Here is a 14573-nt window from a genome sequence, read left to right on the forward strand (position 1 = left end):
AGCCTGGGAGAGAATCTCATCCAGCACCTGGATCCGACAGATAGTGGGGTCAGGTCTGGAATTAAAGTTCCACCATTGGCCACCACAAAAATTCATTCAGACTCCAGTGCAATCTTCTCAAGAAAGACAAGAGAGTCTGGAAGAGGAGGTATTGTCACTCATACAGAAACTCGTACTGGAAGAAGTTCCGGAAAAAGAAAAAAAGGAAGGCTTTTACTCCCCCCTATTTCTAATAAAGAAACCAGACAATTCCTGGAGGACAATTATAAACCTGAAAAGCCTCAACAGATATTTGATAGTCCCATCATTCAAGATGGAAACCATAAGATCTGCAGTGAAACTCCTCTTTCCTCGGTGTTACATGGCGGTCCTGGATCTCAAGGATGCTTACTATCATGTCCCGATCCGGCAGCAAGACCGCAAATATCTCAGGGTGGCAGTCCAGATAAAATCTCAGTGGCATCACTTCCAATACAGGGCTCTGCCCTTTGGGGTAGCAATAGCCCCCCGGGTCTTCACGAAATTAATTGCGGAGGTCTCGGCACATCTCAGGGAAAAAGATGCCCTGGTAATACCATATCTGGACGACTTCCTGATAGTGGGGAGAGATTTCTCTCACTGTCAGGAACAAGTCAAGATAGTGATGGAGACACTTCAGACTCTGGGTTGGCAACTGAACCTCAAAAAATCCAAACTGGAACCAACAATGATCCAGAATTTTTTGGGCCTAACAATAGACTCAGTGGTGCAGGAATGTCGCCTCCCAGAGGAAAAAGAAGGAAAAATCAAAAACCTAATCAGGACAACATTAAGAAAGCCAGTAATGACTCTGAGGAAAGCCATGTCAGTGTTGGGATCCCTAACTTCCTGCATACCAGCAATAAAATGGGCTCAGTTTCACACAAGGGAACTTCAGTGGTGCGTGTTACAAAACGATCTGAGGCTTCAGGGGCAGTTAGAGCAAAAACTCACCATCCCGGACCCTGTACTCCAGTCACTCAGGTGGTGGTTACAGATAGAGTCCTCTCCAAGGGGAGTACCCTGGACATACACAGCCTCCAGAGTAATCACGACAGATGCCAGCCCTTGGGGCTGGGGAGCCCATCTAGACACCCTATGGCTTCAAAATCCTTGGGCTCAGGACGAAAGAGATCTATCCTCAAACGAGTGGGAGCTGTTAGCCATCGAAAGGGCGTTGGAAGGTTTACTGACACACCTGACAGGACATCACGTGAAAGTCCTATCAGACAATCGGACAGCAGTAGCATATGTGAACCATCAGGGGGGCACCCGTTCTCGGTCATTAATGAAGATAGCGGGAAGAATCCTGACTCTAGCAGAACGTCAGTTTCTCTCATTATCGGCCCTGCATATCCGAGGTGTGGACAACTTGAAGGCAGACTTTCTGAGCAGGAACCGGTTGAAGCAAGGCGAATGGTGTCTAAAAGAGTCCATTTTTCAACGGATTATGCTTATGTGGGGGAAACCCATAATAGATCTCTTCGCCTCAAAAACCAACAGAAAGGTTCAAAAGTTCTGCTCTCTAAGTCCGGCAGACATGCCACTGGCGGTAGACGCCTTCAGGATAAAATGGACATCAGGTCTCCTGTACGCCTTCCCCCCGATATGCCTCATTCCATTAGTCCTGAAGAAGATCAGGGAGGACCGAGCCAGAGTAATTATGATAGCTCCCTTTTGGCCAAAAAGACCATGGTTCTACTGGCTAAGAGTGATGTCAGTGACGGACCCGTGGGTACTCCCAGAGGACCACGACCTCCTAACACAGGGTCCCTTCAATCACCCTCCGAACTCCAGGTTGCATTTGACAGCCTGGAATTTGAAAGGTCGCTGTTAGAGAAAAAAGGGTTTTCACAAAGGTTAATTTCCACCCTAATCAGTAGCAGAAAGCCAGTGACTACAAAAATATATGGGAGAATATGGAGAAAATTTTTGTCCACCTCGGGCCCAATACAGGAGGGGGAAGTACCTGTGAGGGCAGTGCTAGAGTTTCTGCAAAGGGGTTTAGACTTGGGCTTAGCTGTCAGCACCCTCAAAGTACACGTTTCAGCACTGGCAGCATTATTCAATTATGACCTAGCAAATGATAGATGGGTGGCCAGGTTTATCCGGGCCTGTACTAGAGCCAACTCTGTCCCATCTCCTAAACCTCCTCCCTGGGATCTAAACTTAGTCCTATCATCTCTAACAGAAAGTCCATTTGAACCACTAGACGTGACATCAGATAAAGTGTTAACTTTAAAAACAGCCTTATTAGTAGCGCTTACATCGGCACGTAGGGTGGGGGACTTACACGCACTGTCAGCAGACCCGCCGTACACTCAGATTATGGACGATAGAGTTGTCTTAAGATTAGACCCAGCATACCTCCCTAAGGTAGTGTCGAAATTCCACAGAGCTCAAGAAATAGTCTTGCCATCCTTTTGTTCTAACCCCGGTAACAAGAAGGAGGAGAGGCTACATTGCTTAGATGTTAGGAGATGTATCCTACAATATTTGGAGATGACAAAACCCTGGAGGAAACAGAGGGCCCTGTTTGTTTCATATCAGGGGGCAAGGAAGGGCCTTAAAGCCTCTAAGCAAACTATAGCTAGATGGGTGAGAGAGGCCATCATACTAGCATATAGTAGTGCAGGTAGGGCTGTTCCAGAGGGCCTAAAAGCCCATTCCACGAGGGCCATGGCAACGTCCTGGGCGGAGAGAGCGGACGCCTCCATCGACCAGATCTGTAAGGCGGCCACTTGGTCCTCTCCATCTACCTTTTTCAGACATTATAGATTAGACCTATCTGCTACCTCTGATCTCACATTCGGGAGAAGAGTGTTACAAGCAGTGATCCCCCCCTAAAGAGAATACAAATCTCTGTAACTCTCTCGTGGTGCCGTCATGTAGAATGGAAAAACACGGGTATTACATACCTGGTAATGTGTTTTTTCATGAGACATGACGGCACCCTTATATTCCTTCCCTATTTGATCACGTCATTAGTTGGGTGCATTATTAGTATTATACACTCCCTTGGTGTCGGAAATTTATCAGCGTTAAAGTTGTATTATTTATGTGTACACTAACCTGCGGAGTTCCTCTCGTGCTCTGTAAAACAACTGATGCGGAGAGAGGAGCCGCCCCTTTTATCTTGAAGGTTTCCTGTCCTCGCTGGGCGGATCCCCTCTCGTGGTGCCGTCATGTCTCATGAAAAAACACATTACCAGGTATGTAATACCCGTGTATTCCATTTAGTCTCAGACACTCAAAACTGTTCACATTCCCAGTATAAAGGGAATTCTAATTGACCTATTAGGACCATTATCCCCAATAACGGATAACCCCAAATTCCCATCTGGTGTCTCTTCAAGCTTTTAGCTTAGCTCGCATAGAAGCCCCTTGCATCTTTGTCATGTGGCTCCTGAAGGTATATTGCTTCCCCTCTCAAATATTCTACGTGATCGTCCACGGAAAGTGAGATATTCTTTTGAGTATATTCAACTAGGGCATTTTTTTCTCTATATTTGCCAGTCATTTAGAATAGGTGTGCCCCTTTCTTCGATTGAATCTCTGTGTATGATTGCTACTAACCCTGTACACGCAGTCTCAGATATCTATAAGCTTCTATTGGATAGTGATCCAGATAGACTTCCCGCTTTTTGTAGAGCATGGGGGAGGGAGCTCCATCAATCCTTTACAAGAGAATAATGGTATAAATGTTTCCATCTCTCTCACAAATCTAATATAGCCACTAAAGTTAAGGAAACTAGTTATAAAAGAGTATCTAGAAGGTGTCGTGTTCCTTTGGTCTTTGCATAAATGGTTCATGTGGGTTCGTTGTCACACACATGGTGGGTGAGCCCGGTCTTGGCAGCCTTCTGTGAGGGTGTTCATATAGCGATTAAAGAAATGACGGGTGTGTCAATCCCTAAATGACCAGAAGCAATTCTACTATTCATGTTTCCCATGCCTAAGAAGAATGTTTTCCAGAAATCGTTATTGGAACAACTTCTTCAGTCTGCTAAAGTGGTAATTCCACGACAATGGAAGTCTTTAGATCTGCCTTCGCTAGAGCAGGGTTCCCCAACTCCAGTCCTCAAGGCCCGCCAACAGATCATCTTTTCAGGATTTCCCTTGTATTGTACAGGTGATGCAATTATCACCTGAGCAATACTAAGGAAATCCTGAAAACATGATCTGTTGGTGGGCCTTGAGGACTGGAGTTGGGGAACCCTGCGCTAGAGGAATGGTTTGGGGAGGTGGATGGATTCCCTGATATCTCCATACTCAAGAGGCAGCTAACAAAATGGCTGCAAAATGGAATCCTTCTCATCTTCACCGATGTACCAAAATATGCTAAAATAACTTCTACCTTATCCTTCTGCGATTTGATTTGCCAGTATCATAGTACATACTTCGTCTGCCTCAGTGATATGTCCTCGTGATCCCTGTAAAAATTTCTTCTCTTTTCTCTTCTCCTTCTTGCTGTTTAGTTTAACAGGTTGTCAATTGTCTTTTGCAAACTACTGATGATGCCATGTGGAGGTATTTGTTTTTTTTTGTAACTAGCGATTCTCTATTTAAGTAGAAAATATGCCACATGGTCTGTTTGTTTGAACCTGTTGATATGATTCTTTCTGTTGTACAGTTGTGGCCAAAAGTATTGACACCCCTGCAATTCTGTCAGATAATACTCAGTTTCTTCCTGAAAATGATTGCAAACACAAATTCTTTGGTATTATTATCTTCATTAAATTTGTCTTAAATGAAAAAACACAAAAGAGAATGAAGCAAAAAGCAAAACATTGATCATTTCACACAAAACTCCAAAAATGGGCCAGACAAAAGTTTTGGCACCCTCAGCCTAATACTTGGTTGCACAACCTTTAGCCAAAATAACTGCGACCAACCGCTTCTGGTAACCATCAATGAGTTTCTTACAATGCTCTGCTGGAATTTTAGACTATTCTTCTTTGGCAAATTGTTCCAGGTCCCTGATATTTGAAGGGTGCCTTCTCCAAACTGCCATTTTTAGATCTCTCCACAGGTGTTCTATGGGATTCAGGTCTGGACTCATTGCTGGCCACCTTAGAAGTCTCCAGTGCTTTCTCTCAAACCATTTTCTAGTGCTTTTTGAAGTGTGTTTTGGGTCATTGTCCTGCTGGAAGACCCATGACCTCTGAGGGAGACCCAGCTTTCTCACACTGGGCCCTACATTATGCTGCAAAATTTGTTGGTAATCTTCAGACTTCATAATGCCATGCACACGGTCAAGCAGTCCAGTGCCAGAGGCAGCAAAGCAACCCCAAAACATCAGGGAACCTCCGCCATGTTTGACTGTAGGGACCGTGTTCTTTTCTTTGAATGCCTCTTTTTTTTCTCCTGTAAACTCTATGTTGATGCCTTTGCCCAAAAAGCTCTACTTTTGTCTCATCTGACCAGAGAACATTCTTCCTAAACATTTTAGGCTTTTTCAGGTAAGTTTTGGCAAACTCCAGCCTGGCTTTTTTATGTCTCGGGGTAAGAAGTGGGGTCTTCCTGGGTCTCCTACCATACAGTCCCTTTTTATTCAGATGCCAACGGATAGTACGGGTTGACATCGTTGTACCCTCGGACTGCAGGGCAGCTTGAAATTGTTTGGATGTTAGTGGAGGTTCTTTATCCAACAGCCGCACAATCTTGTGTTGAAATCTCTTGTCAATTTTTCTTTTCCGTCCACATCTAGGGAGGTTAGCCACAGTGCCATGGGCTTTAAACTTCTTGATGACACTGCGCACGGTAGACACAGGAACATTCTGGTCTTTGGAGATGGACTTGTAGCCTTGAGATTGCTCATGCTTCCTCACAATTTGGTTTCTCAACTCCTCAGACAGTTCTTTGGTCTTCTTTCTTTTCTCCATGCTCAATGTGGTACACACAAGGACATAGGACAGAGGTTGAGTCAACTTTAATCCATGTCAACTGGCTGCAAGTGTGATTTACTTATTACCAACACCTGTTAGGTGCCACAGGTAAGTTACAGGTGCTGTTAATTACACAAATTAGAGAAGCATCACATGATTTTTCGAACAGTGCCAATACTTTTGTCCACCCTCTTTTTTATGTTGGTGTGGAATTAAATCCAATTTGGCTTTAGGACAATTCTTTTTGTGTTTTTTCATTTAAGACAAATTAAATGAAGATAATAATACCAAAGAATTTGTGTTTGCAATCATTTTCAGGAAGAAACTGAGTATTATCTGACAGAATTGCAGGGGTGTCAATACTTTTGGCCACAACTGTATATTATAAAATCAATATAACTTTGAATGAGAGAAAAAAAAAGGCAAATTAGACATAATTTCACACAAAAACCCCAAAATGGACAGGATGAAATTGTTGGCCCCCTCAACTTATTTGGTTGAACACCCTTTTAAATAAATAACTACCATCAATCGCTTCGTATAACCATCGACAACCACTCTTCTTTTGCAAACTGCTCCAGGTCTCTCATGTTCGAACTTAGCCTTCTTCCGACATCAATTTTAAGATCTCTCCACAGGTGTTCAATGGGATTTAGAAGCTGGTCATTTCAGAACTCTCCAGCACTTTGTTTACATCCATTTGTGGATGTTTCTTGAAGTATGTTTGGTGTCATTGTCCTCCTGGAAGATCCATAATCAAGGAAGCATAACCATACTTTCTGACACAGGGCATTACATTGCGACCCAAAACCCTTTGGTAATCTTCAGATTTCATGATGTCTTGCACACAGTCAAGGCACCCTAGTATACCTTGTACACACAAGGCTCCACTCCATACACACGCACACACAACTCACTTCCGCTCATGTCATACGCACACGGCTTCACTGCGTACATTCATATTGTGCACACATAACTCTGCTCCGTACATGTCATACACACACGGCTCTGCTCAGTGTACTCGTGGCTCAGCTACGTACATCTCGCACACACACAACTCAGCTCCGCACACATCATACACACAAGTGGCTCCGCCTCATACACAGAATACATACACAGCTTCGCTCCACTCTGTACAAGTCATACATGCGCGACTCCGCTCTGTACAAAGGATACACACGACTCCACTTCATACACAGCTCCGCCCTGTACACCTCATACACACGTGTTACTCCCCTCCACTCACAGAATCCCTCCTCCCCCCACACACAAACTTCTCCTCATCCAGCACCATGACAACAAGCTCAGCAGCGCCCTGCATACACTGAGGCCCCTGATCATGTGACCCCTGACTCCTCCCCTCCTGTGACCTCATCCCAGGTCCTGTGCGCACAGAACAGCCATATATGTGGAGTGCGGCTCTGCAGGTGGAGGTAGGTGCTGGAGATTCCCCATTACTGGGCTGCACAGGGGGCAGTAACCCCTCCATTCCCGGAGATAGCGCCCCCTGCAGGTGGAGGTAGGTGCTGGAGATTCCCCATTACTGGGCTGCACAGGGGGCAGTAACCCTTCCATTCCCGGAGATAGCGCCCCCTGCAGGTGGAGGTAGGTGCTGGAGATTCCCCATTACTGGGCTGCACAGGGGGCAGTAACCCCTCCATTCCCGGAGATAGCGCCCCCTGCAGGTGGAGGTAGGTGCTGGAGATTCCCCATTACTGGGCTGCACAGGGGGCAGTAACCCCTCCATTCCCGGAGATAGCGCCCCCTGCAGGTGGAGGTAGGTGCTGGAGATTCCCCATTACTGGGCTGCACAGGGGGCAGTAACCCCTCCATTCCCGGAGATAGCGCCCCCTGCAGGTGGAGGTAGGTGCTGGAGATTCCCCATTACTGGGCTGCACAGGGGGCTGTAACCCCTCCATTCCCAGAGATAGCGCCCCCTGCAGGTGGAGGTAGGTGCTGGAGATTCCCCATTACTGGGCTGCACAGGGGGCAGTAACCCCTCCATTCCCAGAGATAGCGCCCCCTGCAGGTGGAGGTAGGTGCTGGAGATTCCCCATTACTGGGCTGCACAGGGGGCAGTAACCCCTCCATTCCCGGAGATAGCGCCCCCTGCAGGTGGAGGTAGGTGCTGGAGATTCCTCATTACTGGGCTGCACAGGGGGCAGTAACCCCTCCATTCCCGGAGATAGCGCCCCCTGCAGGTGGAGGTAGGTGCTGGAGATTCCCCATTACTGGGCTGCACAGGGGGCAGTAACCCCTCCATTCCCGGAGATAGCGCCCCCTGCAGGTGGAGGTAGGTGCTGGAGATTCCCCATTACTGGGCTGCACAGGGGGCAGTAACCCCTCCATTCCCGGAGATGGCGCCCCCTGCAGGTGGAGGTAGGTGCTGGAGATTCCCCATTACTGGGCTGCACAGGGGGCAGTAACCCCTCCATTCCCAGAGATAGCGCCCCCTGCAGGTGGAGGTAGGTGCTGGAGATTCCCCATTACTGGGCTGCACAGGGGGCAGTAACCCCTCCATTCCTGGAGATAGCGCCCCCTGCAGGTGGAGGTAGGTGCTGGAGATTCCCCATTACTGGGCTGCACAGGGGGCAGTAACCCCTCCATTACTGGGCTGCACAGGGGGCAGTAACCCCTCCATTCGCGGAGATAGTGCCCCCCGCAGGTGGAGGTAGGTGCTGGAGATTCCCCATTACTGGGGGCAGGGGACATTAACCCCTCCATTCCCGGAGATAGCGCCCCCTGCAGGTGGAGGTAGGTGCTGGAGATTCCCCATTACTGGGCTGCACAGGGGGCAGTAACCCCTCCATTTCCGGAGATAGCGCCCCCTGCAGGTGGAGGTAGGTGCTGGAGATTCCTCATTACTGGGCTGCACAGGGGGCAGTAACCCCTCCATTCGCAGAGATAGCGCCCCCTGCAGGTGGAGGTAGGTGCTGGAGATTCCCCATTACTGGGGGCAGGGGACATTAACCCCTCCATTCCCGGAGATAGCGCCCCCTGCAGGTGGAGGTAGGTGCTGGAGATTCCCCATTACTGGGCTGCACAGGGGGCAGTAACCCCTCCATTCGCGGAGATAGCGCCCCCTGCAGGTGGAGGTAGGTGCTGGAGATTCCCCATTACTGGGCTGCATAGGGGGCAGTAACCCCTCCATTTCCGGAGATATTTCCGGAGATAGCGCCCCCTGCAGGTGGAGGTAGGTGCTGGAGATTCCTCATTACTGGGCTGCACAGGGGGCAGTAACCCCTCCATTCCCGGAGATAGCGCCCCCTGCAGGTGGAGGTAGGTGCTGGAGATTCCCCATTACTGGGCTGCACAGGGGGCAGTAACCCCTCCATTCCCGGAGATAGCGCCCCCTGCAGGTGGAGGTAGGTGCTGGAGATTCCCCATTACTGGGCTGCACAGGGGGCAGTAACCCCTCCATTCCCGGAGATAGGGCCCCCTGCAGGTGGAGGTAGGTGCTGGAGATTCCCCATTACTGGGCTGCACAGGGGGCAGTAACCCCTCCATTCGCGGAGATAGCGCCCCCTGCAGGTGGAGGTAGGTGCTGGAGATTCCCCATTACTGGGCTGCATAGGGGGCAGTAACCCCTCCATTTCCGGAGATATTTCCGGAGATAGCGCCCCCTGCAGGTGGAGGTAGGTGCTGGAGATTCCTCATTACTGGGCTGCACAGGGGGCAGTAACCCCTCCATTCCCGGAGATAGCGCCCCCTGCAGGTGGAGGTAGGTGCTGGAGATTCCCCATTACTGGGCTGCACAGGGGGCAGTAACCCCTCCAATCCCGGAGATAGCGCCCCCTGCAGGTGGAGGTAGGTGCTGGAGATTCCCCATTACTGGGCTGCACAGGGGGCAGTAACCCCTCCATTCCCGGAGATAGCGCCCCCTGCAGGTGGAGGTAGGTGCTGGAGATTCCCCATTACTGGGCTGCACAGGGGGCTGTAACCCCTCCATTCCCAGAGATAGCGCCCCCTGCAGGTGGAGGTAGGTGCTGGAGATTCCCCATTACTGGGCTGCACAGGGGGCAGTAACCCCTCCATTCCCAGAGATAGCGCCCCCTGCAGGTGGAGGTAGGTGCTGGAGAGTCCCCATTACTGGGCTGCACAGGGGGCAGTAACCCCTCCATTCCCGGAGATAGCGCCCCCTGCAGGTGAAGGTAGGTGCTGGAGATTCCCCATTACTGGGCTGCACAGGGGGCAGTAACCCCTCCATTCCCGGAGATAGCGCCCCCTGCAGGTGGAGGTAGGTGCTGGAGAGTCCCCATTACTGGGCTGCACAGGGGGCAGTAACCCCTCCATTCCCGGAGATAGCGCCCCCTGCAGGTGGAGGTAGGTGCTGGAGATTCCTCATTACTGGGCTGCACAGGGGGCAGTAACCCCTCCATTCCCGGAGATAGCGCCCCCTGCAGGTGGAGGTAGGTGCTGGAGATTCCCCATTACTGGGCTGCACAGGGGGCAGTAACCCCTCCATTCCCGGAGATAGCGCCCCCTGCAGGTGGAGGTAGGTGCTGGAGATTCCTCATTACTGGGCTGCACAGGGGGCAGTAACCCCTCCATTCCCGGAGATAGCGCCCCCTGCAGGTGGAGGTAGGTGCTGGAGATTCCCCATTACTGGGCTGCACAGGGGGCAGTAACCCCTCCATTCCCGGAGATAGCGCCCCCTGCAGGTGGAGGTAGGTGCTGGAGATTCCCCATTACTGGGCTGCACAGGGGGCAGTAACCCCTCCATTCCCGGAGATAGCGCCCCCTGCAGGTGGAGGTAGGTGCTGGAGATTCCCCATTACTGGGCTGCACAGGGGGCAGTAACCCCTCCATTCCCGGAGATAGCGCCCCCTGCAGGTGGAGGTAGGTGCTGGAGATTCCCCATTACTGGGCTGCACAGGGGGCAGTAACCCCTCCATTCCTGGAGATAGGGCCCCCTGCAGGTGGAGGTAGGTGCTGGAGATTCCCCATTACTGGGCTGCACAGGGGGCAGTAACCCCTCCATTCCCGGAGATGGCGCCCCCTGCAGGTGGAGGTAGGTGCTGGAGATTCCCCATTACTGGGCTGCACAGGGGGCAGTAACCCCTCCATTCCCAGAGATAGCGCCCCCTGCAGGTGGAGGTAGGTGCTGGAGATTCCCCATTACTGGGCTGCACAGGGGGCAGTAACCCCTCCATTCCCGGAGATAGCGCCCCCTGCAGGTGGAGGTAGGTGCTGGAGATTCCCCATTACTGGGCTGCACAGGGGGCAGTAACCCCTCCATTCCCGGAGATAGGGCCCCCTGCAGGTGGAGGTAGGTGCTGGAGATTCCCCATTACTGGGCTGCACAGGGGGCAGTAACCCCTCCATTCGCGGAGATAGCGCCCCCTGCAGGTGGAGGTAGGTGCTGGAGATTCCCCATTACTGGGCTGCATAGGGGGCAGTAACCCCTCCATTTCCGGAGATATTTCCGGAGATAGCGCCCCCTGCAGGTGGAGGTAGGTGCTGGAGATTCCTCATTACTGGGCTGCACAGGGGGCAGTAACCCCTCCATTCCCGGAGATAGCGCCCCCTGCAGGTGGAGGTAGGTGCTGGAGATTCCCCATTACTGGGCTGCACAGGGGGCAGTAACCCCTCCAATCCCGGAGATAGCGCCCCCTGCAGGTGGAGGTAGGTGCTGGAGATTCCCCATTACTGGGCTGCACAGGGGGCAGTAACCCCTCCATTCCCGGAGATAGCGCCCCCTGCAGGTGGAGGTAGGTGCTGGAGATTCCCCATTACTGGGCTGCACAGGGGGCAGTAACCCCTCCATTCCCGGAGATAGGGCCCCCTGCAGGTGTAGGTAGGTGCTGGAGATTCCCCATTACTGGGCTGCACAGGGGGCAGTAACCCCTCCATTCGCGGAGATAGCGCCCCCTGCAGGTGGAGGTAGGTGCTGGAGATTCCCCATTACTGGGCTGCACAGGGGACAGTAACCCCTCCATTCGCGGAGATAGCGCCCCCTGCAGGTGGAGGTAGGTGCTGGAGATTCCCCATTACTGGGCTGCACAGGGGGCAGTAACCCCTCCATTTCCGGAGATAGCGCCCCCTGCAGGTGGAGGTAGGTGCTGGAGATTCCCCATTACTGGGCTGCACAGGGGCCAGTAACCCCTCCATTCCCAGAGATAGCGCCCCCTGCAGGTGGAGGTAGGTGCTGGAGATTCCCCATTACTGGGCTGCACAGGGGGCAGTAACCCCTCCATTCCTGGAGATAGCGCCCCCTGCAGGTGGAGGTAGGTGCTGGAGATTCCCCATTACTGGGCTGCACAGGGGGCAGTAACCCCTCCATTCCCGGAGATAGCGCCCCCTGCAGGTGGAGATAGGTGCTGGAGATTCTCCATTACTGGCCTGCACAGTGGGCAGTAACCCCTCCATTCCCGGAGATAGCACCCCCTGCAGGTGGAGGTAGGTGCTGGAGATTCCTCATTACTGGGCTGCACAGGGGGCAGTAACCCCTCCATTCCCGGAGATACGCCCCCTGCAGGTGGAGGTAGGTGCTGGAGATTCCCCATTACTGGGCTGCACAGGGGGCAGTAACCCCTCCATTCCCGGAGATAGCGCCCCCTGCAGGTGGAGGTAGGTGCTGGAGATTCCCCATTACTGGGCTGCACAGGGGGCAGTAACCCCTCCATTCCCGGAGATAGTGCCCCCTGCAGGTGGAGGTAGGTGCTGGAGATTCCCCATTACTGGGCTGCACAGGGGCAGTAACCCCTCCATTCCCGGAGATAGGGCCCCCTGCAGGTGGAGGTAGGTGCTGGAGATTCCCCATTACTGGGCTGCACAGGGGGCAGTAACCCCTCCATTCCCGGAGATAGCGCCCCCTGCAGGTGGAGGTAGGTGCTGGAGATTCCCCATTACTGGGCTGCACAGGGGGCATTAACCCCTCCATTACTGGGCTGCACAGGGGGCAGTAACCCCTCCATTACTGGGCTGCACAGGGGGCAGTAACCCCTCCATTCCTGGAGATAGGGCCCCCTGCAGGTGGAGGTAGGTGCTGGAGATTCCCCATTACTGGGCTGCACAGGGGGCAGTAACCCCTCCATTCCCGGAGATAGTGCCACCTGCAGGTGGAGGTAGGTGCTGGAGATTCCCCATTACTGGGCTGCACAGGGGTCAGTAACCCCTCCATTCCCGGAGATGGCGCCCCCTGCAGGTGGAGGTAGGTGCTGGAGATTCCCCATTACTGGGCTGCACAGGGGGCAGTAACCCCTCCATTCCCGGAGATAGCGCCCCCTGCAGGTTGAGGTAGGTGCTGGAGATTCCTCATTACTGGGCTGCACAGGGGGCAGTAACCCCTCCATTCCCGGAGATAGCGCCCCCTGCAGGTGGAGGTAGGTGCTGGAGATTCCTCATTACTGGGCTGCACAGGGGGCAGTAACCCCTCCATTCCCGGAGATAGCGCCCCCTGCAGGTGGAGGTAGGTGCTGGAGATTCCCCATTACTGGGCTGCACAGGGGGCAGTAACCCCTCCATTCCCAGAGATAGCGCCCCCTGCAGGTGGAGGTAGGTGCTGGAGATTCCCCATTACTGGGCTGCACAGGGGGCAGTAACCCCTCCATTCCCAGAGATAGCGCCCCCTGCAGGTGGAGGTAGGTGCTGGAGATTCCCCATTACTGGGCTGCACAGGGGGCAGTAACCCCTCCATTTCCGGAGATAGCGCCCCCTGCAGGTGGAGGTAGGTGCTGGAGATTCCCCATTACTGGGCTGCACAGGGGGCAGTAACCCCTCCATTCCCGGAGATAGCGCCCCCTGCAGGTGGAGGTAGGTGCTGGAGATTCCCCATTACTGGGCTGCACAGGGGGCAGTAACCCCTCCATTCCCGGAGATAGCGCCCCCTGCAGGTGGAGGTAGGTGCTGGAGATTCCCCATTACTGGGCACAGGGAGCAGTAACCCCTCCATTCCCAGAGGTAGCGCCCCTTGCCGCCAGCTCTGCCATGTGTATATGGACAGTAATAGAGGTCCTGTAATGACGACACTTATGCTGGAGGAGAGACCGGTTTACATTTAGTGATGAGCGAATGTACTCCGAAAAAATGTGTTATCTGAATGTCTTTTGGCGTTCTCGAAAAATAAGTTCAAGTCCCCACGGCTGCATGATTTGTAGCTGTTTTTAAGGAATCCTCGCATGTGTTGTATCTATCTAACAGCTGCGTGATATGCAGCCACGGGGACTCGAACTTATTACTTGAGCACGCTCGCTAATCACTATTTATTACTCCTGTATTCTAGATCGCTAGCTGCATGGCGCTCGATGAGCTCTATGTTGTGTATAGAAGTATCCGCAGGCTCTGCTTGCATAGGGCCTGGCGATCGCGTAGCCGAAATGAGGTGCACTGATGCGCTGCAGAGCCAGCTGTCAGTCAAAGTGCTGGGGCATGCTGAGAACTGAGCGGTGAATGAAGCTGCTATGACTGAAACCAGGACAAATAAAGATAACTTTCTCCCAGTAGCCGTGCTGTCAGTTATGGTGCTAGGCACAATTAGAGCGCAATTTTCCTCCAGATGAATCCTATATCTGCATGTTAATAGTATTTGGGGACATGACAGGATCCCAGCTGCTTGATAATCTTTGTACAATAAAGTGCAGTATAGAATACCTCCCTAACAAAATGTCACACTGCAGACCAAAATACCCCAACAGCACAACCAAATACTTCAGTACAGCACAAGGT

At 52.3% G+C, this 14573-nt stretch overlaps 1 protein-coding gene across 1 annotated transcript in view; it reads left to right on the forward strand.

Moving 5' to 3' along the window:
• Positions 1–7231: 7231 nt before the first annotated feature.
• LOC141051092 (uncharacterized) overlaps positions 7232–14573 on the forward strand; it is a 38683-nt gene continuing 31341 nt past the window's right edge. Inside the window, exon 1 of the mRNA XM_073547958.1 lies at positions 7232–7339. Coding sequence (XP_073404059.1) covers positions 7313–7339 — 27 coding nt within the window. The 5' untranslated portion in view covers positions 7232–7312. The remainder of the gene's footprint in view (positions 7340–14573) is intronic.

The sequence above is a fragment of the Dendrobates tinctorius genome, unplaced genomic scaffold (assembly GCF_039654945.1).
Source record: "Dendrobates tinctorius isolate UK_male_01 unplaced genomic scaffold, ASM3965494v1 ptg000155l, whole genome shotgun sequence".
In the NCBI taxonomy this organism is placed as follows: domain Eukaryota; kingdom Metazoa; phylum Chordata; class Amphibia; order Anura; family Dendrobatidae; genus Dendrobates; species Dendrobates tinctorius.